Genomic DNA, 25,916 nt, shown 5'->3' with positions numbered 1-25,916 from the left:
TCCAACTCTGAGAGCGGGCCAATCTAGCCCGTGCAGCTAACAGCAACAAGCGGGAGGCACAGACACAGTACGTCTGGTGGGACCCGGTGCTGTTCCCCGAGGCACTCTCACCAGCCGCGGCTCTCCTTCCTTCACCTCAGAGGGTCTAACGCTCAGCAATGCCGTCGCCTGGGCATCAAGGAGCAAATACAATCAACGGCTTTTTTCCTCATGAAGCAACTGGCGAACCTCAGGGAACTTGCCCAGTTAGGAAAAGCCTAAGTGTATGGTGGTCACCCTGGGCACCAAAGGGCCCGAGGGTGAGAGTAAACCCACAGGCGCACATCAGGGGCGGGGCACAGCAGTCTGTGTGTGTGCACTGGGGTGAGGGAGTGTGCTGATGCCACGGTGGACTGAGTTCTACTCCCTGCAGTGGAATCTGTCTTAAAGCTGCGCTTTGGTCAGTTGCTGGGATAAAAGGCAAAGACCACTGAGGAACAGGACATGCGCCTGTGGTGTCCAATGCAGTCTGAAGGAGTACATAGGTACTTCTTGTGTACGTCTTCAATGCACACCCCAACCCCATTACCATCGAGCCGATCCCAACTCACAGTGGCATCATGTAGGGCTTCCAAGGCTTTGCCAATCTTTATGGGAGTGGCCCACCACACCGTCTCCCACAGAGGACAACACAATAACTGTAATCATTTAATAGTAAAATGAAAATAGAATTTTTCTATAAATCAAGGTACATAGTTTTTCAAATGGCTAACAAGTTGTGGGATAAATTCTGAAACTGATTGTGGTACCAATTGTACAATACTGCTTGATGTGATTAAACTATGGAATGATCTGATATTTGTATTAACTCCCAATAAACTGGTTGGAGGGAAATAAACTTATGGATTCAGTTGAAATAAGAATGTGAGGGGATAAAAGAGTGTGAAAAATTGGAATATTTTACATGCTTTATTTACATATCTATAAATATATATATGTATGTGTAAAAATACACATTCATCACAAAATAGCTATTTTCCTATGTGGCAGTGAAGATTTTAGTTTAGTTTTTGTTGATTTTCAAGAAGTATTATTTTATTTGTTTTTTAAATCATTAGGAGAAAAGCACAATTTAACCTTGGTCAGCAGAAACCAGAAAAAAAAAAAGTTGTGAGCATAAAAAACCTCAGGTTTTTTTAACCTATTTAACAGACAGGCTGTGTTATTTATTTCATTGGGCCTGGGTGTGGAAAGGCTGTGAAAAGTTACTGAAAGCCTATGATCTGAGAAACTTTGGGACTCCCTTGGTTGAGGCAACAAGAGATGACATCAGTGTGATAGTTAACGGGTTTTTGTCAACTTTGTCAGCCAGCATTCTGCTAGATGTAGTAATCCTCCCATGATGAGATCTACCATAATATAATCCTTGGGGGTACAGTCTGCTTCTAATATAAGTGGACACTGTGGAAAAGCTTGCTTGCTTTTTGCTGTGTCTGGGTCCAACATCTGGCTCATCATCTGACTTCTGGACTTGAGGCAGCTGCCTGTGGTGGTACCTGCTAATCCTAACTGTCAATAACACACCATCTTACTTGCCAACCTTGGATTCATTCGCCGCTGAAGTCAGAAGCCTGCTGATTTGGGGTTCATCAGTCCCTCATTATGTGAGTCAGGAGAAGCCCCCAGCCCAGTGGTTCTCAACCTTCCTAATGCCACACTTTCATATAGTTCCCCCAACTATAAAATTATTTTCGTTGCTAGTTCATAACTGTCATTTTGCTACTGGTATGATCAGGCGACCCCAAAGGGGTCACGACCCCCACATTGAGAACCGCCACTCCAGCCTGATCGCTACAGACTTGGACCTGACTCTACAACTGTCTGAGCCATTTTCTTGATATCAACTTCTCTATACAGATGCTGACGCTTCACTGAGAACCCAGCCTGAGGCAGTGTTTCTATAACTCGTTTTTCAGCAGAAGTCCCTTAAGTGTTTGGACAGAGATCGATAGAGAACCATCCAAAGACTTAAAGAAAGTTGTAGAGATTATTAACCTTCGAGAAGTCACCCTTCAGACCCTGGGGAACAGCATTATAGGCTCAAATTAAGATCAATGCCTTGCCTGTGAATGATCAATACTTATTTGTTGAGAGAATTAATGAGGGGGGTAAATTCTTACATGAATCAACTGCACCAGAACAGGTTCCAGATTGCAAAACATTGACCTGGCTTCGACGTAAAAACTGAGCTGCTGTTCAAAATCTCGGCCAAAGGAAACCTAGAAGCAGGGAGAAAGAGTTTTAGAAAAGGTCAGTGTCATTTCTACACTCTGAACACATACTTGAAAGGGGGTATCTTGAGCCCCATGCAGCGAGGAAATGCCGAGAGGCCAATTTCCCAAGAATCCCATGAGTTGAACATGTCGAAATGGAAAGGGAGCCCCAGTTTAAAGGCAACACACACACACACACGAACGTCCTGACTAAAGACGCTCTGCATTGCTCCCTGCCGCACACAATGGAAATATCACTATTTCATCTTGTTGACGTGAGCACTGAACTACAATATTAAAAGGCCAAAGGTAAAAGCATCTCAAACATAAACAGGATTTGCCAGCTTCTGAGAGACCCATGGGGGAACATGAACGGACTTTAGCTTGTCGGCTCTGGCCTGTGCACCAAACATACATTGATTAGTGGGAGCCGCGTGTCAGAGGTGCTTCCCTGAGAAAAGTCACTGTTCTGCATCCTGATGGGTATTCTTGGCAGCTTACAGGTGGCTGCCAGAGCCATGGACCGCTATTTCTCTCCCTTAAAACTCACCTCTGCTGTTTCTTCAAATTTATGAGCAGGACAAACATAATGGCTGCATCTGTCAGCTTTGTTCAGGGGAGGCTCAACATGCCATTCCCATGAGAGCAATAGGATTTCACATTTTATTTCCTTGTATTCTTTTCCACTATAACTCACTGACTCTCAGACAAAGCCAGATAAAGGGCAAATACCACATGGTCGGTACATAAATCTAGGGCAGAGGAGTCACCCAGTAAATTCTAGGCACATTTCCCAATGTGGGAACTGAAAGGCTCACCCTGATTCTCATCAACATTGATTATTTTCTCCCCAAAGTCAGGAGGGCAGTTACAATCAGCCCCAAATGGTGAACCTGTTACTTCCTAAGTGATCTTGGCACTTTGCTTCTGGCACACTTTGGCCCCGACATTCCTATTGAAACAGAAGACACTGAGAACATGGTCTTTGGGCCTCCATACATCCAAGAATGGAGGCAAAGCTCATATGGTCTAGGATGGGGCTGGGCATCATATCCAAAGGCGGCCACAAAAATCCCTCCCACTCTGCTTGTCGATTTGCAATGTCCGCTAGCCGCTCTTCTCATTGAGGTGTGGCGTCTACTTCCTGATCACCCCCGACCTCCCAGCCACCCCAATAGGGTTGGCCCTAACTTGGCTTTAACCAACAGAGGACAGCACAGTCATGGATAGATTTTAAGCCTCAGCTCCAGTTTTCACCCCCTTGGAAGCCAGCATCGCTCAAAAGGCTCGGCTGGTGAATGATGAGATCAGGAAGGAAGTGGCTACCTGAGGGCAAGATGATACATCCAGTCAACACCTAGGCTCTGCAGGTTCCTGGAGGCGTTCTCTTGCCTCCTGAGTTAACACTACTAGGGGCACACACTTGCCCAGCAAACCCACAGATGTGTAAGAATGTAAAGTACTTTTAAATCACTAAGTTTTGAGGTGAGCTGTTACACAGCAATAGATAACAGATGGCGTATGGACATCTGGTGGTGCCCAGCCAGTATCTTTTCAGTACCCAGATCAACACTCAGAACACGAGATTCAGGGAGAAGAGATGTACATGTCTCCCAGGTCTCCCTGGCCCATGATCCAACTTAATCCAAAGAGGCTCATCCCCGGGGTTTTGTTAGAGAACCTCTTATTGGCCTGAAGAGTGGGGAGAAGGAAGCTCACACGGGAGAAGGAAGCTCACACGGGAGAAGGAAGCTCACACGGGAGAAGGAAGCTCACACGGGAGAAGGAAGCTCACACGGGAGAAGGAAGCTCACACGGGAGAAGGACCCTCCCGGTACCGGTGACTGGAAGGGAGTCAAAGGCAAAGACAGACGGATCACAGTGATCTCGCTAAAGGCCACGAGTCCAGCTGTCCCTCGCGAGAGTTAGATCCGGGACGTTCTGGTTGCAGGAGTCAGTATGTCATCCTTCCAGTCCCTTTGGCTTTTTCAAAGTCAGTTTGTCTTGGCTCTCTTTGTCCCCTGAAAGTCCTGGCTAATGTACAAAGCTTCCTAATTTCATCTGACCTCAAAAATGAAAAGCATCATGGAACATAAAGTTAGCTGCTTTCACCGGAATAAGGATAAACAATTACATCACATCCCCAAGGGCACTAAGACTTCTTCCTCAACACTTACCATTTTTATAAATCCATTAATCAGACATGCCAGCATTCTTTTCTCATCCTCTAGAGTGAGTGCACTGAAATCAATAAGTGTACATAATTAACACGGAGGTAATACACAGATTTCTATAGAGAAAATACATTAAGAGGAAAGCAATTTAATAGGTAAGGACATTTTACATTTTCTAAGTATTAAAAAACCTCCAAAGGCAAATATATTTTGCTTTTGATAAAAATTTGTACAGTGATTTAAAATAATATAACTTGGGCTTATTTCTCATTTCCCACAAAGCTATAAAGATATTAGATTCAAGATCTTCATTAACACGAGAGTAAGTCAAAAGGATTGCTACGGGGAGTCCAGTTCACACATACACGAGTTTATTCCCAACAAAAGGTTTCTTAAAACAGGCTTTTGGGCCAATGGGCTGGATGTAGCCAAGTTCCCTCAGTAATATGTACTATGTGTGTAATCGCAGTCTCTCTTTGAGGTGCCTTCAAACAACAACAACAACAAAGGGGTGGTGGAGGAATATTTTTGTGCATTGAAATAATTACTTTTGAAGTCAAAGCTAATATAAAAATTTTTAATGAAACCCAAATGACAGCTTCCCAAATCACCGACGCTTTGCAACAAGTTTATGAGAATGCTACCACACACAACACAACAATGTTTAGAAAGGTGCAGTGTTGAAGGAAGGGCGGGAAGACCGCCAAGATGAACCAAAAGAGGGAAGACCCTCAACTGATGAATGCAGAAACTGTGACTAGGATTCAGAAAGCGGTAGGGAAAGACCATACAACTACCCCTTGATTCAATAGCACTTTAGCTGGGATTTCACACGGTTCAGCATGTTCAATTTTAAGTGAACACCTTGGCCTGAGCAAGTTTCCAGCTGAATGGTGCTCCGCTCAGCTGGCTCAAACTCACTGCGTGGAGTCACAGCCACTGCCTCACAGCGACGGTACGGGGCAGAGCAGCACTGGCCCTGTGAGTTTCCGAGACGGCAACTTTACGGGAGCAGAAAGCCTTGGCTTCCTCTCATGGAGATGCTGGTGGTTTCACACTGTCGATCTTGCGAATCACAGCCCAATGCATAACATCACTACGCCACCGGGGTTTCAGAGCTAGCTCTAAAAGTTGATCTTTTAAGCAAGATAGAAGCTCTGAAGATGACTTTATGGACTGAATCATAACCAGGGACGAGTGTTGGATTTACCACCATAATCCAGAACACATGGTCCAATCAAATCAACAGCATTAAAAAAAATCAGTAGCATCCAAGATCTGGTGAGCCCGTTGAATTCAGGGGAGAGAGGTTGGCTTAGAAGGTGATAAGTGACTGTTTTGGGGGATCCTGAAGGGGTAATCTTGATTTATTTTGAAGGACATAAGGAGCTTATCACAAAGAAGTTTTGAGAAACTTTGACACTACTGTACTAGTGAGAAAAAGGCCAGGAGAGTTTCTCTGAGAAAGTTGTTCCCATCTCAACAATGCATCTGCTAAAGGCAGCAATGACGATGCTATGGCAATTTCAATGGTAAATCTTACCCCATCCTCTCTACAGCCCTTATTTGGCCCCTTCACGCTTCTTTTTGTTCCCCAACCTCAAGAAACATTTCATAGGGACCCTCGCTACTTGAGTCCCTTGAGGATGTCAAAAATACTGTTTGGATGTGGTGTAAATCGAAAAGCATACGATGTTTTGCAGGGAAGGATTAGAGAATGGAAGCCCTATCTTCATAAATATATAGGCTTAGATGGTGGATGGTGAAGAAACAAAAGCTTGACATGTTGGTGTTTTCATTGATTACAGGGGTCTAACAGTCTGTAGCAGTACTTTCTGACTTTTGACTTAACTTCGTAACAACCAGGAGAAAAGACACCCACCTCTTCTTTGAAATTTAGACAGCAAGGTCTCAGCTCACAGTTTTAATTTAATAAATTTTTGTTCAATATTATAGAAAATTTCAAAACCATTTTCAAATATGCAGTGAGGGTGAAAGAGTTTTCCAGTGAACAACCACATACCCACCGCAATGATGACATAATATTTGCTTTATAGCTACTTCCCTCCCTCCATCTATGAATTCTCATTTTTAAGATGCATTGCAAAGTGAACTGTAGAAGGCTATAGACACTAATACTTCATAAGCTATTTAACACAAACACAAATAAATGTCCAGTCCTTACAGTTTTGATTATACAAGTAGAGGCCTACAAAATAGTTCTCCAGATGTTAAGATTGCCCAAAAAAAAAACAACCCAAGAAACCTTATTTCTTTTTTTTTTTTAATTTTAACAATTTATTGGGGCTCATACAATTCTTTTCACAGTTCATACCTATACATACATCAATTGTATAAAGCACACCTGTACAGTCTTTGCCCTAATCATTTTTTTCTCTTTTCTTCTTTTACATTTTATTAGGGACTCATACAACTCTTACCACAATCCATACATATACATACATCAATTGTATAAAGCACATCCATACATTCCCTGCCCCAATCATTCTCAAGGCATTTGCTCTCCACTTAAGCCACTTGCATCAGGTCCTCTTTTTTTCCCCCCCCCCTCCCTCCCCATTCCCCCCTCCCTCATATGCCCTTGGTAATCTATGAGAATGATTGGGGCAGGGACTGTATGGATGTGCTTTATATAATTGATATATGTATATGTATAGATTGTGATAAGAGTTGTATGAGTCCCTAATAAAATGTAAAAAAAAGAAAAGAGGGAAGAAAAAAAAGAAAATGATTAGGGAAAATAATGTACAGATATGCTTTATACAATTGATGTATGTATATGTATGGACTGTGATAAGAGTTGTATGAGCCCCTAATAAATTGTTAAAAAAAAAACAAAAAAAACAACCCAAACAGGAATGCAGGGTTTTGTTTGTTTGTTCCCAGAGTGCAACTGCAGACTGCCCTCCACGAGGCAAAGTCTCCTTCATACGATGAGACTAGGTTTCTGGTCTTTCTCATAGCCAGTGATAGCCCTGTGGCAATACTGGTGAATGAGATGTGAGCTTACATGCTACCTGCCTGCCAGGTCTCACGGGTCAAAGAGAAGTGCTGTCCTCCCTGCTCTCCAGCTGGAATATGGACGAGGTCTAGAGAGGTCAGTGTCCACCCTGCAGACAAGCATAACACCCCAGAGAGATGGTAGAGCAATGAGACAAACAAACTCGAGCCCCAGGACAGTGTTCTGACATGGAAAAAACTCCCTAGTTATACATTTTTATACAAGAAAGAAATAAACCTGTTTTTTTGTCATTTGTCTCTGTCACAGAAGTCAGACGAATGCTCTACAAATACGAGGGCCTTCCTGAATGTTGTATGTGTTTTTAGTTCTATTTTTGTGCAACTAAGTCTACCAGTTCTACTTATTCCAAGAAGTCTTCATACTTTTTATTTTTGTAACTACCCACAAATTTGAAAGCACTAAGAGTCATGAAATAAATGATGCTAGTTTTTAAAAAGACAATTAATCTTATTGACATTTGTCATACTCCAAAATCATTTTCTCCATTCTTAGAACAATTTCCAGGAAATCAATCAGCTGTGTTGTAGTCCTTGGAGCCTAAAATTACAGCCATAAAGAAGCAGAAATTGCCGTAAACAGCCAGGTGGAAGGTTAGAAAACAACCAGGAAGCAAAGAAGTCGTAATTTGGCCTCTGACCTCATATAAGGCCTGTGGATAAGTCTGGACTTCAAGTACACTACATAAATAAGGTCCTGCAAGTATGGGACACACGCAACTTTATGAGCGTTTCCAGTAAGTGCTGATCATGAGCTAAAGTGAAAGAGCCATGTCAGTCGGTGAGTGAGCACACCATCGGGCTGTCTGCGTCTCTCAGGAGCCTCTGGCAGACAGCAAGTTTGAGCTGACGAGGATGACTCTAGCCTTTTCTTCCAACAGAAATCTCTGTATGCAAACAAGTGCCACTGCCTTTTCTCCAGACGCTATCTTCCGCCTCCCTCCCTCTTGAACCTGTCATGACTGTCCTCGTTAGCAGAAATTGTAAGCGAGCCAATAAAGAGCTATGCTTACAATGCCAGTTCAGAGTGTGAATTCCCCGGTGAAATCTAACTCAGGTTGGGAGGAAGACCTAACCCGGGATATGGCTTACTTCACAGAGTCATGCATGGTCTTACACACGTGCAAGAGGGCGTTCAGAATGACAGGATCCTTGGTGGGCTCGTGCTGATGCCTAAGAAACAGTTAAAGAATATGGTCAAGCTATGTCCACAGAGCAATAAAAGCATGATTCATTCTCATCGACTACTGGCAATTGAGGAGCAAAAAAATGTTCTTATTGGCATTGAACATGGTCCAGTTCACTAATTCACCAGTCTGCTAACTACAAGGTGGGTGGTTCAAACTCACCAGCTGCTCCTTGGGAAAAGATGAGGCTGTCTGGCCCATAAAGAATTCTAGCCTCAGAAAAAATATATAGGGCTGCTATGAGTGAGAACTTACTTATTGGCTACGGGTCTTGGTTCACTTATTCTTCTTTATAGAAACCTTTCCGTTTTGACATTGCCGTAGTCGATTCTGGCTTATAAAGACCCTAGGGTCTGGGCTCCTACTGAACTCTAGCCCCAGTACAAGAACACTTCGTTCTGATAACATGGCCCTGCTCGATACTCACCTTCATGAAAAGATCACTGAAGATAAGGGTGCTACAGCAAAGTGTGGTGCAGAAAGCAGGTGGTGCCCGCTGATCAATCAGAATAGTGTCTGGGGTCTTAAAGGCTTGTATTCAAACAAACAGCCTTCTCAGCAAGGAGTCAACTCAGTCCACACGCAAGAAGCACACCGGCTTGTGTGATTCAAAGAGGACAATTGAAAAATTCAAATGTGTTGGAAGGAAAAGTATCAGTGCTAAAATTATGAACACCCAATTTGTAGAAGGCTATAGAGGACAGTGGGCGCCTAAAACTCATCAACAGGTGATAGGGAAAATAGTATATGGTCACAGATCCGCTCTAGCCACAAGCAAGGGTCTTGAACAGCCTTGCTGTCGGGCAGAGACCACCGTAAACTTGAATATGCTGAGTCGAATCGATACTTGGCCAGATGAGCTCTCTACAGACCCCGCCTGAGTGGGTTCTAGGTGCAAGTATCTCTTGCTGGTTCCGTGACAGAAATTTCTTCCCTGGCTTTGGGAATGTTGATGAGGGCCTCTTCTTTTGCACTCATGATTTGTAGTTTGGTCTTTATATTATTATTACTTTATCCTTACTACCTTATTTCGAATTTGATTTTTATTGTTTCTGTTGGGTTTCCCGGTTTGTGAGCCAGAGGAGGAGTGGATGCACAGTGATAACTGAGACAGGGGTTGATCGGGGATGCAGGGGAGGGAAGTGGGAGATAGGGAAGGAAGGGGGATTTCAGGAGTGGGAAAGAAAGACGGGTGTGGGGAGGGAGTACTAGAACTGACTGTAATTGCACAACTCATTTAACCATCGTGGGGGGTGTTGTAAAATTAATATGGGAATGAGCACACAAATCTCCTTGATGTGGTTGAACAATTGAACTAGTGAAGTATGCTATGTAAATTATGTGCCAATAAAATTGTTTAAAAAAAAAAAGACCCTAGGGACAGAGGCGAACTGCCCCACGGGACTTCCAAGGTCATAATCTGTACAGAAGCAGATTGGCAAGTCTTTCTGAGCAGCTGGTGAGTTCTAACTTCCGACCTTTCCGTTAGGAACAGGGCACTTAACCTCAGTGCCACCAAGGCGTCCTAGATCCATAGGATACCCACTGATTGGCAGAAGCACGGTGAGATTGCAGCATTTCTTAAACCAGGCAAAGGGCAAACCTGGTGTCCTGTACTTCTTAGGAAGCCGTTCACAACCTTCCATGAGAAATGCCCAACGAAGTAAGAGTCTGTTACAGTGGTATAAAAAGCTAACCTGTTACACTATGTCTGTATGTAAATGAAGCAAACCCCCTGTTTCAAGCATACAGCCACAGATCTTATCAACACAAGGAAAGCGTAAAACACACTATTCTTCTAGCCCAATGTCTCAAACCAGTTATTTGCATTCCTTCACGTTTTTAAACATATCTACATTTTTAATGTTTCAAGTTACTTTATCTTCTTTTTTTTACTTAGCTTTTTCCTAAACAATAATATACATGAAATCACAGGTTAAAAAGTGTTGTATTTTCTAATATACTTTAAAATAAATACATAGCTTGAAAAAAACCAAACCTTCTTCATATACCAGCTAAATTAGTTCATGTACCAACAGCAGTTGCAGTTTTAACGCAGCAGCTTTAATTAAGAAAGGAACAGCAACTAAATTTGAAAACGGATCCCAAGTTAACCAACTACATACCAGTGTTCAAACACTGACAATAAAAACCATCCCAGTGCTGGCCTGATTTTTATCTCTTAAATGCTACTTTCGAAGTCATTCATCAAAAGAGCACTCCTTCTAAGAGCATATCACAGTGAAATGTAGATTTTGGACAGGGTCATGGTAATTATAACTTTGTCTTCTGAAACACTAATCAGGTACTTTTATATAACTATTATTTTTAATGTGTTTTTCCTCTTCATCTTATTTTAGATATGAAATATGGACATTTTACTGGACTATCAAAAGTAAATGAATTATTTTTTCTTAATATTGTGCAGTGATTACATGTTAAAAAATGCTAACACTGTTAATATATTAGGTTAAATAAACAATATTAAGAACTGATTCCCTGTTTTCTTAGACCTCTTTTTGCGGGTAAATATTCATGTCACAGGCATTTGCCATTTTAACATTCCTCACATGTACAGTTTGGTGGCATTATGCTTATCATGTGGTTCAGCCATCACCATGATCAGATTTCAAGTCTCCATCATCCTTAACAGCGGCTCAGCATCCCTCTAAGCAATGAGTCCCTTTTTCCATCCCTCCTGCTTCCCCCGGTACACACTAATAACTTTGGTTTCTATGCAAGAGGGCTTCAAAACATTTTGGGGAAAAAATGGCACGAGCAGCTCTATGGAATGTTCCCGTGAACTTTCTGGACAACGAGCGATCATATATCAACTGATCAAAAGATCTGACAAGGGCCTTGGCAACCCAGGCTCCCGTGGACTCGGTCCCCCTTACTTGATAAAGGCTTCCATGATGCATTTGCAGACTTCCACCCGCACACTCTCCTTTTGGAACATGTCCAGAAACGGCAGGAATTTTTCCTGGAAATAGAAAAGCAATCTAACTATGAAGGACACATGCCTTGGGAAGGGATCTGTAGGACACCTTTTCTTGGGTGGGCAAGGAAGCAGAGCAGGTGCTCGTCTCAGAGCCGGTTCAATGTGACTTATCAGAAAGCAATGGGAAGATGGGAATGTTCAGCTTTGTTTGGTTTAACTACTAGGATGCAAACAACACATGGGCTGTGACTATGAAAGGAAGCCAAGACCAGAGATGAAGGAAGTCAGGGAAAGGCAGAGATGATGGTTTCTACAGAACATCCGGGCCACAGGCTGCCCTCCAGGTGCCACACGAGATGTTCAGGTTTTGAAGGGAGTATAAGAACTCTGATGACTAGTTCAAGGTAGCGCATGACTCCAGGATCAGCTTGCATGATAAAATGCAAGCACCATGTGAAAATCAGCATGGGCAACGAAATGAGTGGAGAAAATCTAATTTGATACGAGGTTTGAGAAGTTCAACCAGTGCAGACACCCATTAAAAAAAAATCAAACCAAACCCATTGCCACCAAGTGAATTCCGACTCCCAGTAACTCCAGAGGGCAGAGGACAGCTGCGAGGGGGAGATGGGGAGAGGGGCACGGGAGTGTATGTGTGCAAAGCTGTTATTTTTAGGGAAGTGGGACCACCAGGCTTTTCTCTCCCAGAGCATCTCTCGGGACAAAGGACCAACCTCTTGGTTAGCAGCCAAGTGCCTTAAAAACGGAGCTTCCAGGGTTCCTCTGACACCACATTACCAAGCCACGAGCAGTGAGCTGATGCTGACTACAGGGCAGAGTGGGGCTGCCCCTTTGGGGTCCCAGGTTGTAAGTCTTTTGGGGAGCTGACAGCGGACTGTTTTCCCCTGGGACAGCTCGTGGGTTCAAACTGCTGACCTGGTAGTTGGCAGTCCAACGCCTAACCCACTTACTCTGTGCCCCCATGCTCCCTGCAGATAGTCAATGACATGAAAAGATTCTTCTTTCAATTGTCATGCATAAGTTTTTTCAAATGGCTGTTTAAGTTGGGACCTAAATATTAATATTTTTAGACCTGAATGATTTATAGAAAAGTAAGATATTTGACCTAGGAGCTCATGGAAAATTAAGTGAGGCAATCACGGGGCTCTGAGAACTGAGAACATTCCTGGAGGCAAATTTCCAAAGATAATCAAGAAATGTTACTTACCACTGAGAAAAGAACTGAGAAATCCTGGAAGTGCGCTATAACTTTCTTAATTATTGACTGCAGCTGAAAAAGAAAATTCATATGTATATTTTATTCTATAAAACTTAGAGTTACAAAAAGAAATTCTCCCATGATTTTCAGTTACAATTAACTATGTTACGGTTGATCATGATTGGTTGAGGAACCGAAATATTTGTCTGAGATCATTTTCGTCTACTTGTGCAGAAACAAACTCTTGTCCTTAGCCTCTGTTTTCTCACCTGTAAAATGGAGGCCACGGAGTGCCTAGCTCGTTAGGGTCTTTGGAGGATTGCTGCATATTCTTCAAATAACATGCCCACGTAAATAATGTGTCCACACGTGTAACACGAGGCGAAATGCACTAGCGTAGGGCCTAGCTCAGCAAGCTCCCTATGAATGTCAGCTAATATTAGGATTATTATTACTCTAAGGGTCAACAAACTTCTTCTGTAGAGCCATTCAGTCTGTCACCATTACTCAGCTCTGCTCTGGAGTGAAATTGGCCATACCTTACAGGAAATGTGCGTGTGTTCCAATAAAGCTTTATTGGCAAAAACAGGTGGGTGGTGGAAATGGCCCAGAGGTCAAAGTTTCCCTATTCTGGCCCAATGTGAGTGCATGCTGCTTGATTTCTTCAGCCCTGGACCAGGTTTGCCAGCAGGTCAGAGGCCACAGCAGCACAGGCCAGTCTGTGAAGTCTGCTCAGATACGAGTGGCCACTCTCTGTTACCCTGAGACCCACGCAGTCCCAGCAAAGAGATGACAGGCCTCTGGCTGAGGAGAACAAGGAGGGCATTTCTGAAATACAACATAGACCTCTGCCCCAGCGTGCTATCCAGAAGAAAAACCTTAATGGTAAGTGCTACGACGTTTACACCGAAATCGTTGCTATTGAATTTGCGAAGGAACCTGCTCGTGTTCTAAACAACTGGGTGCTGGCGGACACAGGCCCAGTGCCTCATTAAGCAGCTTGCTAAGCCCATCGAACAAAAGACTATGGAAGGAACTTCAGAGCTTCCCCTGTCCCAGAGCACTGCTTCACAAGCCAAATTATATGGTGGGAGTTGTTTCTGAAACGTTCCCCAAACTAGTTCATCCATCCAGACGGGGTCATTTTAATAATATTTAAGTACGGTTATATATAGTACATTGTCTCGTTTAAAACAACGGGCTTTCCTGTAAAGTTTCATTATGAAGATGCTCAAACACACACAAGAAATGGAAAGAATTATGCAATAACCATCCACAGAAACACCACATAGATTCTACAGTTGGTACCAGTTAGCTACGCTGGCTTGATCTCATCTACCCATCTTTTCATGATGACATAATTTGAAATGCAAAATCCATACATGTTCTTTACCTTTTAATTGTGCAACAATTTCAAATATGCCTAAGAGCTGAAGAGAGAGAACAGAGACTACCACGCTCTTTACCCAAATTCACTATTTATTTTACATTTTGCCTGAAATGCTTAATTGTTCCCCTCATTTCTTTCTTCTTGCTCACTGCTGTTGAGTCCATTCTGACTCAGCGCGACCTTGTAAGACGGGAGACTGCCGGGCTTCTGAGACTGTGTCGCCTTACGGGAGGAGAAAGCCTGGCTTAGACTTGCTAACCTCGGGATAGCAGCCCCACGCAGAACCACAGTCGTTTCACAGAACATCTTTTTTCCCCCCTGAATCCTCACTTCCCTCACCCCTAACAGCCTCAGGGTGCAGTTCTGAGGAACGGAGGCTGCTCTGATGTTTCCACTTGGCTGTTATCCAATTCCAGTGCCCTGCCTAGTCTCTCAGAGGGTTATGAGTTGGGCTGCTAACTACAAGGTCAGCAGTTTGAAATCCCTAATTAATCTGAAGGAGAAAGATGAGGCTTTATGCTCCATAAAGAGTTAACCCAGAGGGGCAGTTCTACTAAGTCATATAGGGTTGCGAGGTGAGTTGGAATCGATGCAACGGCAGTGAGTTTGGCTTGGTTTGGTGATGCTGGTCGGGAGCATTAACAGCAATAGAACACTTCCCTCCAGTCTCTAATCCCATTCCCATTTTTCAGGTGTCTCAATAAATGCTACAGAGCAGGATCAGTGCCTCCTTTGGCCCAGGCTGATGCTCCACAATAGGCTTGCATCGCTCTCAGCCTGCGTCACCGCGGAGCCTCCCATCCTTTCCTCATAGGGGAATGTCCAGGACTCAGGCAGTGGCTGCTCGGTGGATGGCAATGATGAACGACTTGAATTAGCCCATGGTAAAAACACTTTCGAGTTAACTAAACGGAAGAGGTACAAAATTATTCAAAGCATATATAACTAGGTGTCTTATATTCAGTGAAGTCTAAAAGCAGTCTCAGAATATCCTGTTATTAAATAAAATGTAAAATCTTATCAGGTCAAAAGTTACTTTCCAATAAGTGATTCTGTACTGGTGCAGGGAAAACAGTTTGGAAAAGGGAATGACAACATCATGGGATTTGCCCACCAACTTTCGGAAGCCCCCTTGGACACGCAGACACGAGGAGTACTCACACGTAGAGCCGGATAATGATGGTCAAGCTCACAGGGAAAAATGTGAACAGTGGGTGACTCTGGGGAAGGGTACATGTCCTCTGTCCTTTTTCACCTTTCCTGAAAGCTCAATTTTACTGCCAAAGAAGCAGCTCGTTTAACTCACAAATACACAGGTGTCTTATTTCCTGATGACAAGGCCACTGACTTAACATGTGCCAAGCAACTTCTCTTATCACATATCACTTCGTCCTCTTAACTACAATCACTTCCCCGTCTGGAGGCGAAAAATCTGAGGTGGCTGCGCTCTCAATGGAAAAGCACACAGCGTGGCTCTGGCAAGGCTACAATTCAAACCCACCACCATCTTCCTTCCCCGGCCCTCCGCCACACGCCTCGCTGCTTCCACTGCCCAGACTCCCTCCCAGTGCTGACAGGAGAAGCCGACTGTTACCTGAGGGTAGGAATCTTCAAAGGCTCGATCTGGAGTCATGTGCTTGATGACATCGGCTAGAACGGTGTTCACCTCTCGTTTCTGCGCAGGGAAAAGAAACCTCTCTGAAACGTGGGGCTGCAGTGGTTAATGACCAATCGAGGGAAAGGACGAACATGTTCACAATCGATTAGACAATTTCCAGCACACAGGTTCAGGTCTTAGGCTGAAAACAATCTTAAGAGAACTCCACCCACACCACTGGTCTAGGACATCCCAGCGCTAAACACAGCCACACCTGCACCAAGTCTGGCCTAAGACCTTGCTCTCCGTACTCCCTGCTGCTGACTGCCGCCACTTCTACTCTGAGTCAGGTGACCCCATAGGTGCAGAGCAGAACGCTGCCACAAAGGTTCTAAAGCTGTGACCTTTCAGAAGCAGGTGGCCAAGCTTGTCCTCCGAGGTACCCTGGATGGGTTCAAACTGCCAACCTGCTGGCTAGTAGTTAGAACTTAACCGTTAGGGCCACTCATGGACTCTCGCTTTCCCTACGTGGCGATAAGATTAGTCATACTGCTTTCTGTCTGCTCATGCCAGGCCTCCCGTGGGGGCGGTGCGGAGACTGTGCGACTAGTGGGAAGGGCACAATTTGGGAGTAATTTATACCACTGGGCTCAACTGCCCTCTGGACTTTGCCATCTACAGCAGGGGTCAGTGGACCAGGCCCCAAAGCCAACCTATGTTGCCTGTCCTATATCGTCATGAGCTAAGAATAGTTTTCATGGCTGAGAGAAAAGTCAAAAAGCGATGGCAGAAAGCATGAGACTCAAACTTCAGTGTCCATAAATAAAGTCACTGCAGTCCAGTGGCACTCACTCATTTCCTGCCTTTCCTGTATAAACTTGTACCTGGATATTCCATTACCTCAGAGTCACGGATTAACGACAAAGAGATCATATGTTTGAAATTTTCCATAATAAAAAGTTGGGGGGCAAAAAGGACAAAAGAATAGAAATCAACAAGCACATCATACAGTACTTTTCCACTTAATATGAATGGGTTTCAAAAAGTTCATGGAAAAATGAAATTACAGGGATCAAATTGAATGTGGGAGGGGGAGGGGGTGTTAGAGCGGATTCTGATGATGTATATACAATTCTTTAAGAAGTGCATGATATGTGAATATTATGGCAAGAAAACTACTAAAAACAAACCAACCAAACTTGATCTATGGTTACTGTAGGTGCAGGAGGAAGAGTATTTGCTGAGGGGCACTGAGTTTGTGTTAATGGTGGTGAAATAATCTGGAAAAGGATATCAACAAGGGTGGTCCAACACGTAGAGTACAATCAAGGGCACTGGATTATTCATGAGTTATCCTGAATTATTACACCAAGTTGTTGAAGTAGGGATATTCTGTTGCGTACATTTTCCACATACTTTTTGGAGCTCTTTCCTACTCAGAAACAAGTTGAGCTACATCTCCGGGTGACTGTGCGGCACCAGAGGCCGGGGTCATGCCTGGGAGGAGCCTGGGGGCTTTGGGTTTGCATTGTGTGGATTAATGTACACTTTTTAAGAAAATGGTTTTATTGGGGGCTCGTATAGCTCTTATCACAATCCATACATATTATCCATGTGTCAAGCACATTTGTACATTTGTTACCATCATCATTTTCAAAACACTGTCTTTCTACTTGAGCCCTTGGTACCAGCTCCTCATTTTTCCCCCTCCCTCCCTCCCTCTTTCATGAACCCTTGATAATTTATAAATTATTTTTTCATGTTAAAGTACACTTTTGATAGTTAAGCTTCTCTGCATGTATGTTTTACTTCCAGGTTTTAAAGTTTGCTAAAAAAATCTGCTTCAAAAACCCTTGTTCTGTGGCAATCCCAGTATTTCTCAAACTGGGGTTCTACGGTACACTGTGGATCAGAAGTGGTGATTTGAATCAAATACAGTATCTTAAAGAAACAGTGCTCACAAGACTGAAAACGTCACACTATATTTCACCACGGAGGTACTGAGTGATCTTTGTTGAAACGAGTGACTCTACTTTCCAAGTGTATGTGTGAGACGTGATTCAATTTTCCTCCAAATGTATGTGTGAGATTGTACAGTTCGTTACAGCACACCGAGGATGCTGCACCACACAGGACTTTATTACCAGGGCAGCTATTTTTTGTACGGAATAATGCCTAAAAGAAAGATGTGCTATTATAAACATAAAAATAAAACACAATTCTTCACAAACACCACCACAGCCACATACCGTGAAATGCTTACAGGTGTACTCTACCCACACTTCGGCACAATGAATGTAGTCCTGTAGAGAACAGGGAAAGCTTTTTTAAAATAAAGACAACATGGCTCACAGTCTCTTCAGGGGCTTTGGCACTGGAAAGGGATGGCAAGGGACAGGGATTTCATGAGTGATTCATCTCCAGGGAATTCTAGCCTACTGGTAAATTTTACCGGGAGAAGTGAGTTATGAAGAAAGAAAGAAACAAACAAGCAAAAACCCCACAAATAGTTTACAAAGTCTAGGCTTACTGGACCAACCTCTAGTTGAGACCTAGAGGACCCCCAGAGACACTGAAGGGGGTTTGGCTAAAGAACAGGTTGGCTCAGAAAAGAAAACTGTTACCTATATGTATGTTTCCTTTAAAAACAATCATCGGGGAGAAAATAATCATCGATATGAAACCTACCAGTCCTCAATTACTCCACAGCTCAGGGGAAGGGGACAGGGGAAAGAGAAGCCAGAGGGTTGGCATTCAGAATCAAATTAATAAAGTCATGACACATTGCAAAAAATATCACCAAAGTCATTGAACAATTTGTGTAAGAAGGGTTTAATGGAACCAAACTAATTTGTTATGTAAACTTGTACCAAGCTACAACAAAATATCTTTAAAAAAATAAGTAAGTCTTAAAGAGACTTCCGATGCAAAATTGCTCTTTGGGCCAAGATGCAAATCTAGGAAGCTTGCTCGAAAGACAAGGCTCCTCAGGTAAGCAGTGAGGTGACCTTGCCACATGCCACGGGAGCCCCTGACGGGGATGGCCTGGCTGACAATGCAGGCTTTGCTCAAAGCAGGATTCAGCATGCCCCGAGGGAAAAACTAGAACGGGCCGCCTTTAGGGAACATCACCTATGGAAGGGTGATGGACATACGTTTTTAAAAAGCTCTAGACATTTAAGGTAAACAATTGTCAGATTCAAGGAGGGAGGCCCAAGAGACCCAACAAGATGGCTACAGAGAGGACAACAAGCTGCCGCCCAAGAAAACATCCAACTGGGGAAAGTCCAGGAAAAATGTAACAACAATCACTCTCGCTCCTTCTTTATTTACCTGTTTTGTTCTGTCAGTTTAAAGGAAAGAAGAGGAGGAGGGAAAGAAACAACTAGCTATTTCATTTGCACAAGGAAAGAATATCCAGAACATCCACTCTCGGGTCTGACTGGGAGCTGTGAAGGTAAACGTTGAGAGGTGGCATGAAATTACAGACAGAGGGAGAGCTGGTAAGATGGGCTTCTGGGCAAGGCTGCCTAAACACTAAGGCACCACACACCTGCCCGCTAAGCATGCGGGCCAAGCCTCAAGTGTGTGGCTTAAACCAAAGTGAGAGCCTGCAAGGTGGAGCTGACTGCCCTGGGGGTTCCCCAGGCTATCATCTCTGGGACAGACTGCTGCATTACACTCCCACAGAGCAGCTGAAGGGCTCGGACCTGGTCTTTCAGTTAGCTGCTGAGCACTTCATCAGTGTGCCATCATGGTTCCTATGGCTTGTGGCTTACAGATCCTGGATGAGCTGTATCAGGTAGCCAATTGGAGCTTGATTAAATAGAGGATGTAGATAACGGAAGTTCAGGGAAGAGTTTAGTAAATGATATCTAGGTATCATGGCAGCCAGAAGGCACAGGGGTCAAGAGGTTGGCTGTTAATCTAAAGATTGGTTGGTTGATCTCTCCAGTCACTCTGTAAGGGAACAATGCAGCGGTCGGCTTTTGTCAAGACAGCAGCTTCAAACCCCTTTGGGACAGTGTTACTCTGTCTTACAAGGTCACGAAGAGTTAGGATCAACTCAGTAAGTGTAGGTTTGCTTTGGTTTGGGTTCAGAAAACCGTTTCCTTTAAGGTTTAAAGAAGACCTCAGGGCAACTTGAGAGGCGAGCACTGTGATGTGGATTTCTTTTAAAAATCAGAAGTCTAATCAGTGGAAAGATCATTTTTTTTTAAAAATAAAGACTATACTGTGTAACTTCGACAAAAGGCAGTCACTGATCTAAGGCTCAACAGCCACCTACCTGTGGATTCTTCAATTTGGTGATAACTTTCCAAGCTTCATTTAGAATCTGAAGCTGATCAGTCTCAGGTGGATCGGCCAAGGCCAAGTTCAGCCCCAATGAACGAAAAAGGAGATGCTGAGAGAAATATTAAGCCATTAGGTTACTAGAGACTGTAGGTCATAGCAGCCTGAAACGAGTTACTAGAGAAGAGTCTGGATTAATCTTCTGAGGTTCTGCCATACACCAAGAGCGCCAACTCCCTGTGAATGTCTAATATGTGGCCCATGGCATTCCATACATACCCATCCTGACAACTGTGAGAACAAGGCGTTCCCTAAATACTTCATCATGAGCTAATTTGATAGACTGAGGACTCACAGGAGGCCAACTCCCAGCAATTACATAGAGTCTACAATTCCAATCTCTAACTCATCTTCCAGCCTGTTCTGCTCTGTAAGAGCAGAGCTGCTGTGTGTTCTCCTGCTGGCTTTAGCTGCCCCGCCCCCGCCCCTGGGCTCTCTCACTGGACACTGCCCACGTGTTTTCCCACAAAGCATCAAGTCCGGAACCTACCTTTGGGAAACCAGACTCGTCGCACTCTTTAATCATGCCAATAAAATCCATAGACCTGGTTGCAATGAACTCGGCACGGAACGCTGACATCACAGAATTCAGCAGCAGGGCACTGGAAGACACACCATCCCCGGTGGCCTTAGGATGTGTCTTGCTGGGAAGGATGACTGACAGCCCTTTAATCATAAGGTTGGCAGCAAGGCCTGGAGTGAACAGGTACCCTCCAGAGAGTGCCACAGGGCCTGGTCCATGTCTGAAGCTCAATAAGTGCTCAATCATCTCCCCACCGGCCATCCAGACAGATGGATGGGTGGCTGGATAAACAAGCAAGTACTTAGATCCATTCAAGCATGAGAGAGAAGGCCCAGTACTCTGATAACCCACTGTGCAGCAATCCTGATCCCAGCTGCGCCTATACAGTCAGTCACATCTTCAGTGAGCGCGCCGGGCCCAGCATGAACACAACTCTCAGCACTGCTGTACCTCTGCCACCGAGAGAAGGCACAGGGGCCTCCAAGGCTGCCAGGACTGGAAAGGCAACATCACCGGGGATGTTATCCCCATTTGCAGGCGGGGAGACTGAGGCACAGAAAGGTTCCATGAGCAGCTCCAGACCACACCGCTCAGAAAGGGTGGAGCCATGCTTTTAACGCAGGCCACCAGACTCCGGCACTCTTATCCACCACACCCCCTGCCCGTCAGCTCGCTTGACCACGGAAAGCACGCGCCCAAGAGCAGCAGCTCCATGTCCACACTCACGCATTCTGCATTTGAAATCACTTACTTGTTTCCGAGTTTCTTACATCGCTCCATCATCTCCGTTAGCAGAGCCTGATGAATTAAAAAAATGTTGTTAAAAAGCAGGTTGGAAACATCTACAGCCACATTCCCCGGGCAGCAGACTAAAATCAATGTGGCCACATACCCATTTACATCGTGCTCAGAGCCTGGCAGGGCTGGGGTGTGGAAGTGGCACTGGTCACAGCGGAAAGGCCTGTCAAGGGGGGCTCTGTATTACACCCGGACACCACGCAGTCGTGAGGAAGGGTCACAGTGAGAAGGGCAGGCCAATGTGGCCAGTTTGGTATCAGAGCCCGTGCCCTTCACCACACTTCCTCCTCTCCATACACTTTGATCTGTTCCCGTTCTTGCCCAGCTGTGGCCTATCTCCCGTCCCACAGACATTCCGGGTTCCACTCATGGGCATATGAGCTCTCCTGAGACAGCTCCATTTCATTAAAAGCGCTCCTGTTGTAAGAGCAGAATGCACAGAAGACGTCTCCCAGAGGGCAGTGTGGCATGGTAGAAACAGGGACACCAGGAAGATGAGCTGAGAACAGCAGCCTCCACATGAGCATGGACCCTGTCTCTGTCAGTCCTCACAACCATCTGTGGGACCTTCAGCGAACATGCTCCCCATTGTACAGAGGAGAAAGCCAAGTCACCTAGGAAGTGCTGGAACCAAGATTTGTAGCTAGGTCTGCCTGCCAAGCCAGAAAATGAAACAAAACCAAACAAAACTTCTCTCCTGTTTTGCCCCTCAGAATCAGGGTTGCATGAATAATGAGCCCACAGCTGACCGGGGGTAGGGGGACACTGTCGGCACCCTCACCCCAGGACCCCTGATTTTTACTCTTTTTTGTTTGTTTGTTTTGCATTTCAATTGGAATGTTGTACTGAGAGACTGAAGCTATTTCTCCTCGCCCCTGTCAACTGCCTGCCTGGCAGATCGCAGCTGCGGCAGCCACAGTGCCCAGTCCCGAGGGCTTGGAGGCTCAGTCTCTTGAAAACACACATGGATCCAGGCTCCGACTGACTCGGCCAGCCAGAGAATGAGCTCTCCATGAGGCCAGTCCCGGGAACGCCCGTTTAGATGGACCACCTCACGTAGCAGGTGCAAAGGGAGCTGAAGCCAAAACCAGGTGCCATCAAACTTGACTCAGGTGTGGAGAGCCCGTGGGTGCCAGGGAAGAACTGGGATTCATGGGGCTTTCCTGTTTTAAAAATTGTTTCGATGACAGTTTACATCCATGGGGTTTCCAACAGCTGATTTTGTCAGAGGTAGATGACCAGGTCGTTCCTCGGGGCAGCTCTGGGGCGGCTAGAAGCACTAACCTCAGGGTTAGCAGCTAAGCGTGTTAACCGTTTGTATCAACCCAGGTACTCCACATGCAGAGAGAACAAAATGTCTTAGAGGTTCCTGGGGGTCAGGCGGGGCGGGGCAGGGTTGGAGAAAATGGGCATTTCTGCTCCAGGGCACCGAGTTCTTGTGGAGGGTGATGGGGAATTTTGGAAATGGCCCTCATGATGATTGCATACATGGGGAATGTAATGCAGCAAAGAGGGCTGATGTGGGAGATGTGTGGTTACGTTACCACGCTCAAATCTACAAATGAAACAAGAAAGGGGCTTTAGGTGTCGTACACACATTCACTTTGGAACTGCCTTCCAGCGGACACCACACGGAGTCCTCTGCAGTTTTGAAAGGATTCATTTCTCCCTGTTGTTCTTTTTTCAAGCGCCCCACAGATCAAGAGTGTCTCATTCAGGTGACCTAATTTTTTAATCACTTCTGCTGGTGCCGTAATGGCTTCCTAGAGTTTGACACCCGGGAAAAGCACTTGCCCCAATGTCTACCGCCCTTGGAGATTTGCGGGTGCTTAAAATAAAGGAAGGGTGCCTCGTGACACAGATCTGTTGTTTGCAATCTGATTCGGCCTTTCATGAAAAGCAGGGCAAAATAAAAATTTCCAGAGTGTCCTCGACTCCACACCCAGCAGTCCTGAACATTCCTGTCTTCCTGTAGCATAGCTAGAGGGGTTCCCTTTCCGGGGTCAAGTTCACAGCGTCTCTTCCCAGGAACCTAACGTGGCATGGCGTGTAGCCATGGAGTGTGTGCTAAAGGTCTTAGAGGCACACCGGCAGCAAATTCCCAAACAAGCGCCCACTTACAACGAAGTAATTGACTTAATGGTAAGCATGTCATCCAAAATACAAGATGCCCCTGCTTTTCTCTTTATACTTTACAGTTGGGTTGGGGTAGGGGGAGGTTTTCCAGCAATGCATTACACTTGCTGCAAAATTCAAAAACACAGATAACCAAACAAAAATAAGTAGAGAGAGAACCCAAATATCACACTCCAGAGAGACTTTGGCGGACCTCCTTCCCAACTCTCTCAAGCAGGCAGAAAAATCCTGTTTGGAATGTAATCACAACACACTTAGGCGCAGCCTCTGGGTGCTATGCTGAGCACTTCAAAAGCAGCCTTTGAACGCAAGTGGACAAATAAGGTATGAGACCACTGTTAACGTGTGTGTGTGTAAAATCTCAAGGAAAGGTAATCACACCAAAAAGAAACAGAGTTCAATGGCAAGGTGGGAGGGGAAAGGGGAGCGATCGGCTAGAGGGCAGATTGGTATTCATTTGAGTAAAGGAAAGACAAAGTTGGGGGAAATATTAGATGGGGGGGGCATGGCAGCCAGGGCAAGCCAACTCATCCCTCAGTGGAACGTGTATGCTGCTGTGAGCTGAACAGTTTTCAGCAGGGCTTCCAGACTAACAAAAACTAGGAATAAAGGCCTAGATGTCTAACTGAAAAACATCAGTCAATGAAAGCCAAGGCACCACAACAGTCCAATCCTACTGTACGTGGGGCCTCCATGGGTTGGGGTCCAATTCAGTGGAAACTACAATCACATAAAAAACGTGTGTGTGTATGTGTATATGAATACTTGTATCTGATTATTTCTACACTGGCATTCAGCAAATGTAAGTCTCAACCTACCCCTGTCGGTTCCAAAGAGACAGTTTTAATGAGGACACAACTTAATTTTAACACGAATACAATCACTTCTTTGCTAATCATTTTCTGCAAAATCAAAAGCTGACAGAGTAATTTCCTCTTTTAGATCTGCTCCTAATTTATAAAAGTAGCTGGATAGTGTAATCCCCAATGTCCTTCAACAACTTCCCCTCTGTGGCTTCTTCCTGGCTGTCCACTGGTCCAAGAAACTCCATGTCCCTGGCCTGAATCAAAAACCAAAACCAAACCACTGCCCTGAGTCACGGTGATGCTACAGTGCAGAAAAGAACTGCTTGGTAGGGTTTCTGAGGCTGTGGATCTTTATGAGGAACCGACCGCTTCATCTTTCTCCCACAGAGTGGCTGCTGGGTTCAAACCGGTGACGTTGTGGTTAGCAGCCCAACGAGTCACCCACTATGCTAAAGGTCTCCTTCCCGACCTTACCCACCTGTCGTTACAGTGTTGTAATCCCACTCACAGTGAGCCTCAAGGGCAGAATAAAACTACCTGTTGGGTTTCCGAGGCTGTAAATCTTTACAGGGGCAGAGAGTCTCATATTTCCCCTGTGGAAAGCCTAATGGACTTGAACCACCGACCCTCTAGTTTACAGTCCAACATTTAACATTGGCTTGTGAACGCCACCGCGATGCCACCAAGGTTCCTTTCTGGACCTTAACTCACTGCCATTGACATGATGCCAACTCATAGCAACCCTCTAGGACAGGGTAGACTAGTCCCTGTGAGTTTCTGAGACTGTAACTTTACTGGAGTGGGAAGCCTCATCTTTCTCCTGAGGTGCTACTGGTGGTTTCAAACTGCCGACCAGCTCAAAACGTAGCCACTACACCACCTGGCCGTAACAGTCTGCATTTTCACTCACTGAAGTTTGCCATCATCTCCACAAGGCATCTCTCCTATCGATGCCTCCAATACCATACTGTCCGCTGCCTGTATGGTGTTAGTAGTGGACACTGCACCTTTACCTGCTGCACTGTTCTTTCCATTCTGGGCTGCATTCTGAGACATGGCCCCTGGACAAGAGGTCAGACTCCTCCTCTTCCCAGGGGAGGTAACGCCTCAAAACCTGAAAAGGTCAACAGGCATCATGCTTTGTGCTGTTTGCTTGTGGAGTGAGACATAAAGGGTTGAATCATGTCTCCTTTATTTGGAGGGGAGGTCTCATGCCACTGGGCCTACAAAACACCATCAATGTGACAAACTCTTAAATCTTACAAGGGGGTTCTGCCTACCTGCTAAGGCACGTGTGCCTTTACCCGGCCCTCCCAAATCCTTACCCCATCTTGATTTTCTGGTCAAGTCCGAGGTCCCCAGTGAAACAAACCAGGACAGCAGTTCTCAACCTGTGAGTCACGACCCCCTTTGGAAGTCGAAGGACCCTTTCACAGGGTCCAATCCATCACAGTAGCAAAATGAAAGTGATGAATAAGCAACGAAAATCATCTTATGGTGG

The 25,916-nt window shown here is 44.9% G+C and overlaps 1 protein-coding gene across 1 annotated transcript in view; it reads right to left on the bottom strand.

Moving 5' to 3' along the window:
* The window catches only part of VPS35L (VPS35 endosomal protein sorting factor like), a 119,273-nt gene that overhangs the window by 36,473 nt on the left and 56,884 nt on the right, over positions 1-25,916 (bottom strand). Inside the window, exons 15-24 of the mRNA XM_075564573.1 lie at positions 21,427-21,473; positions 20,643-20,754; positions 20,088-20,204; positions 18,049-18,102; positions 15,797-15,877; positions 12,822-12,884; positions 11,550-11,635; positions 8,558-8,638; positions 4,430-4,493; positions 2,160-2,258 (exon numbers count right to left, since the gene is read on the bottom strand). Coding sequence (XP_075420688.1) covers positions 2,160-2,258; positions 4,430-4,493; positions 8,558-8,638; positions 11,550-11,635; positions 12,822-12,884; positions 15,797-15,877; positions 18,049-18,102; positions 20,088-20,204; positions 20,643-20,754; positions 21,427-21,473 — 804 coding nt within the window. The remainder of the gene's footprint in view (positions 1-2,159; positions 2,259-4,429; positions 4,494-8,557; positions 8,639-11,549; positions 11,636-12,821; positions 12,885-15,796; positions 15,878-18,048; positions 18,103-20,087; positions 20,205-20,642; positions 20,755-21,426; positions 21,474-25,916) is intronic.

Source organism: Tenrec ecaudatus, chromosome 12 (genome assembly GCF_050624435.1).
Source record: "Tenrec ecaudatus isolate mTenEca1 chromosome 12, mTenEca1.hap1, whole genome shotgun sequence".
Lineage (NCBI taxonomy): Eukaryota > Metazoa > Chordata > Mammalia > Afrosoricida > Tenrecidae > Tenrec > Tenrec ecaudatus.
Note: the sequence above shows the minus strand (reverse complement) of the source record. Positions and strands in the feature narration are given on the sequence as shown.